Source organism: Theobroma cacao, chromosome 2 (assembly GCF_053813885.1).
Source record: "Theobroma cacao isolate CCN51 chromosome 2, ASM5381388v1, whole genome shotgun sequence".
Taxonomy (NCBI): domain Eukaryota; kingdom Viridiplantae; phylum Streptophyta; class Magnoliopsida; order Malvales; family Malvaceae; genus Theobroma; species Theobroma cacao.
In genome coordinates this window covers 8526891-8531755 of record NC_142640.1, presented here as the reverse complement: position 1 = coordinate 8531755, position 4865 = coordinate 8526891, and the positions used below count along the sequence as shown (strand labels likewise).

The window sequence follows — 4865 nt, the reverse complement described above, 5'->3', positions numbered from 1 at the left end:
ATACGAAAAATCAAACGCAAGCTATATCTTTGAAAATTTTTTTCGTTTTGTCTACGACTCTTATCACATCAAAATAAAGATTCCCTGCACGAAAAATCAATTACAAGCTATATCTTTAAAAATTTTCTTCATTTTGTCGACTACTCTTATCACATGCCACATATATTGATAAAAGATAATGACAAAATTAGCTTGAATCACATTACAAATGACTGGGCTCCCTTGATTAGATTTGTTGCCCTAATTGTCCAACAACCTCTCTGCACCTTTAGCTGATGCTATGCAGGTTCGTATGCATATATAGTTCCACACATCATTCCTGTTTATAACATGACTTAATAATTAATTACGTAAATGTCTTTTCTTAATAATTAAAGCTTGTTTATAGTAAAACTTAATTATTTATTTCATTCTCTTAAATTATTTTATTTTTCTTTTGGTTATTTACGTGTTAAACACAATCATAAAATCATATTATCTTTCATATATCATATCTCGCTATATTTTTTAAAAAAAAATTTCATTTTGTCTACGACTCTTATCACATCAAAATAAAGATTCCTTATACGAAAAATCAAATGCAAGTATATCTTTGAAAATTTTCTTCATTTTGTCTACGACTCTTATGATATCAAAATAAAATTTCTCTATACGAAAAATCAAACGCAAGCTATATCTTTGAAAAATTTTTTCGTTTTGTCTACGACTCTTATCACATCAAAATAAAGATTCCCTACACGAAAAATCAATTACAAGCTATATCTTTAAAAATTTTCTTCATTTTGTCTACTACTCTTATCACATGCCACATATATTGATAAAAGATAATGACAAAATTAGCTTGAATCACATTACAAATGACTGGGCTCCCTTGATTAGATTTGTTGCCCTAATTGTCCAACAACCTCTCTGCACCTTTAGCTGATGCTATGCAGGTTCGTATGCATGCATAGGTCCACAAATCATTTCACTTTTCACATTAGCACAAGTCACAAAAAGTAAATATTTACACACCGCTAATTAAGTTGCCCACCAATTTTGAAAATGCTGGACGTAGGATTTTTTTTTTTAATTTAAAGTCAATGCTGCAAGTAATTAATATAAAATTTTGATTTAGGATAAGCGTTGGTAATTAATTAAAAAACTCTATGTTGGATGCATTCCATCAACTTTGTATCTGTTACACGGTTAACTATCTCTATATAAAAGGATGTTGGGCTTCTCTCTGGAGATGGAGGACATACAATATAATTTGCCTAGAAATCTAAGGAGATTAACAAATCTCCAGCCAGAAGATCAAAATGGCATGTGCTTCCCTACTTCCACCTGCTGCAAGAAGGTATATATATTTCATTAGCTCATGTATATTACTGATCAATCAATGTGTGTTCCCATATTTATTGTTATTTTTTACATATCTATATTGAGTTTTAGTTAAAAGGAGGCATCTTTGTTATTGTATCAACCATCATATTCGCTTTATCTATTTTTTTTATTAATAATATTATTCAGTAAACTTATAATAATCATTAACTTGTTCAAATAGTTCATAAATTTCTATTTATTTATCAACAACACGAATGTCATCAATAAAGAATATATTAAACATTAATAACAAAAAATAATATATAGGATCTGAACCCTTATTTTTCTTTCCAAGGCTAAAATATATTTTATATTATTTTTTAATCAAATCTGATATTTTATTATCACAAAATTGATACGATACTTTGGCAAAAGCCAAGGGTGTGGCCTAAGAGACCAAACAGACAGTAACCCAACGAGGTTCTGTCCGTACAAATGCGCCTAATGGAAAACAGAGTCTTACACCGGAAAATATTTACACAGAATAGCACAATATCATCAGGAAGTATAAGGCAACGTCACCACCACAAGTATGCAACACAGCATCAACCCGCGAGTCACAGGAACAGAACAAACATGCGACACAGAAACAACCGAAGAGTCACCAGAAGCATAGCATGCTTGACACCAAATCATGCACAGCTTTTCAAGTGAGAAATAAAATAAATCCATAGGAAAGCCTGGGAGGTCATGCAGTAGTCAGATTCAACACCACACATAGAACATCTCACTCTCAATCCAATGTTTTTGAGTCGAACTTACAAGTTTTAACTATTAATTCAATATTTAAGTATTTCCTTAACACATAAAATTGTAACTTATTTGTATTAATAATGTTAGTTTTTTTAAAAATTTTAATTAATAATGCTAGTTTTATTGATAATTACATGGTTTTTTATTTTTATTGAGAATTGTTCTTAGGCTAGAAGGCAAGGTGGCATTGATCACAGGAGGTGCTAGCGGCATTGGTGAGTGCATTGCAAGACTCTTTTGCGAGCACGGAGCTAAAGTTATCATTGCTGACATTCAAGATGAATTAGGCCAATCCGTATGCAAAGATATTGGTCTTGCAGTTGCATCCTTCGTGCATTGCGACATAGTCAAAGAATCTGATGTCGAAATTGCAGTTAACACCGTAATTTCCTTACATGGAAAGCTTGATATAATGGTAAACAATGCTGCCGTCATTGACGACGCCAAACCAAGCATCGTAGAGAATAATGTGGCTGATTTTGAGCGTGTCATTAGCGTTAACTTGACAGGCGTTTTCTTGGGAACTAAGCATGCGGCTCGAGTAATGATTCCTGCAAGAAAAGGCAGCATAATTTCACTGGGTAGCGTTTCATCTAGTGTCGGTGGGGTTGCTTCTCATGCATACACAAGTTCAAAGCATGCCATTTTAGGACTCACCAAGAACGTGGCAGCAGAGCTCGGGAGGTTTGGGATTCGAGTGAACTGCTTATCTTCCTACTTCATTGCAACACGGACGGCTATGAATTTCTTCAAGCTGGATGGAGATGAACGCCCTCGTGTTTATTCTAACCTGAAAGGGGTCGTTCTTCAACAAGTAGATGTGGCTGAGGCTGCACTGTACCTGGGTTCTGACGAGTCCAAGTATGTGAGTGGGCACAATCTTGCAGTGGACGGAGGTTTTACCACTATCAATCCAGCTTTTGGCTTGTTTGCGTCATCTCAGTAGATTTTCTCGTCATCTTTGATGCTTCATTGCCAGCTAGCTCCCAGGGTCGAAGTTTTTCTTGTTTAACTTAGGCACTCTACTTCCTTGCCCCAGATGTTGCTTTGAAAAAGTAGAGTTTATCTTTTCCTGATAAACAGCAGTGTTACTTTAGTAGATATAGTATTGTTACCATCAATAAGTAGAAAATATCGTTTATAATGGCGTCGTCCCTGGATACTGTTACCATCAAAGGACTGAGAAATAAAAATTTCAAGAGTTTTTTTTGTTTAATTTTTGCCTTTTTTTCTATTGATTATATACTTTTTGCTGTTTTTTTATACCAAACAACAATTTTATTGAAGCAAGGTATGTTTGCCCTGAAAATTCACAGAAATTGATATTTTATGCGACTACAATGTATCAAAATTGTTTTCTCATATTGTACGTGTAAATCCTCTCAAACTCATAGAAGGAGGCAGATTAATGGAAAATGATAAGAAAAAAAAAACTTTTCTTAAATGGGCCTCAGGCATAAGGTGTTTTTGAAAATTGTCCTCCGTATAATTTTATCTGTTTTTAGCCAAGAGAAAAAAAAATTAGACAAAATTGTCCTTAATGAAACTGACCCATTCACTAGGCTCCGCGCCTAAACCAAAAACCTATTAACGGGTCAAGTATGTCCTTTATATGGACCACAACTCTTCGGTTTTCATCGAGAGACCTTACATATCCGCAGAAGCAAGTCTGTCAAAAGCATTCCTTGACAGTTCAACTTCTGAGCATTTTGGCAGTGGTAGGAGCCTTTTGGAGTGGTTATTATTCTGATAAAGGTAGTTCACATATTGAGCAGTGTGAAGAAGTTGACATAACTCTGAGAAAGGTATAAAATTTTTTTATGAATTTTTTATTTCATTTTGAACCATGTGGAGGTTTTTGACAGGACGGTTATTGTTCATGTTTAGGGTTAAGGTTTTTGAGTATAAACCTATACATATTACTTGTTCATATTGATATTGTTGTTGTTTGAAATTTTTGAATATAAACATGAAGGTGGTATTGTTGGTGTTGTTGGGGTAGAAAGGTGACCCTTTGTTATGACCCTTTGTTAGATATTGCATGAGTGGGGGCGTGCTTATGTGGTTGGCACCTTTTGTGTCAGTGGATTTTGGCATGGGGTCACGTAGGGTTTGCGTGATTGCAAAAAGGTTTAACTTTGCGTGACTGGTTTTTAAGTCATTGCGTGACTGGTTTCTAGGCCATTGCGTGACTGGTTTCAATGTTATTGCGCGAATATTGTTCAGGCATAGCATCAGTTTGTGTGTGCGTGATTCGATTAGTTGTTCTTAGAATTGCGTGACTTGTTTATAAATCATTGTGTGATTTATTGTTAGTAATTGTGTGACTAATTGATTAGGCATTGCGTGACTATTGTTGTAGGAAATTGCACGAGTGTCATAACTGCATGAAATTTATCTGCATGGGTTCATTCTGTATTATTTTGGGTCAACTGTAATGTTTTAATGTGTATATGTTGATTTACTTAATAATCCATGCTCCACACTTGGATTAATTATTCTGTTTCAGGGTTGTCTAAAAACAGTTAAAAATATTGTTAGGGTTATTTTTTGAGTGAGCTTATGATGAGGGCTATTTCTAAGAAATTCCTGTAGTTTTTTTGTTAATCTACAATGATGGTATTGACATGATTAAAATGGGAATGTTATCTGTTTTATGTTGCAGATGGCCAGCACAGGAACAGAGTAGGAAAACGCAGAGTACTTGCTCTTGTGCCGAGGCACCGGTGGGGGTTCAATGTAGGCAT

The 4865-nt window shown here is 34.6% G+C and overlaps 1 protein-coding gene across 1 annotated transcript; it reads left to right on the top strand.

Moving 5' to 3' along the window:
- Nucleotides 1-1233: 1233 nt before the first annotated feature.
- LOC18608467 (secoisolariciresinol dehydrogenase-like) lies at nucleotides 1234-3334 on the top strand. The gene is made up of 2 exons (XM_007043186.3): nucleotides 1234-1339; nucleotides 2287-3334. Exons 1-2 carry the CDS (start codon nucleotides 1302-1304, stop codon nucleotides 3062-3064), a joined length of 816 nt encoding a protein of 271 aa, XP_007043248.2. The 5' UTR covers nucleotides 1234-1301; the 3' UTR covers nucleotides 3065-3334.
- The last annotated feature ends 1531 nt before the right edge of the window (nucleotides 3335-4865 follow it).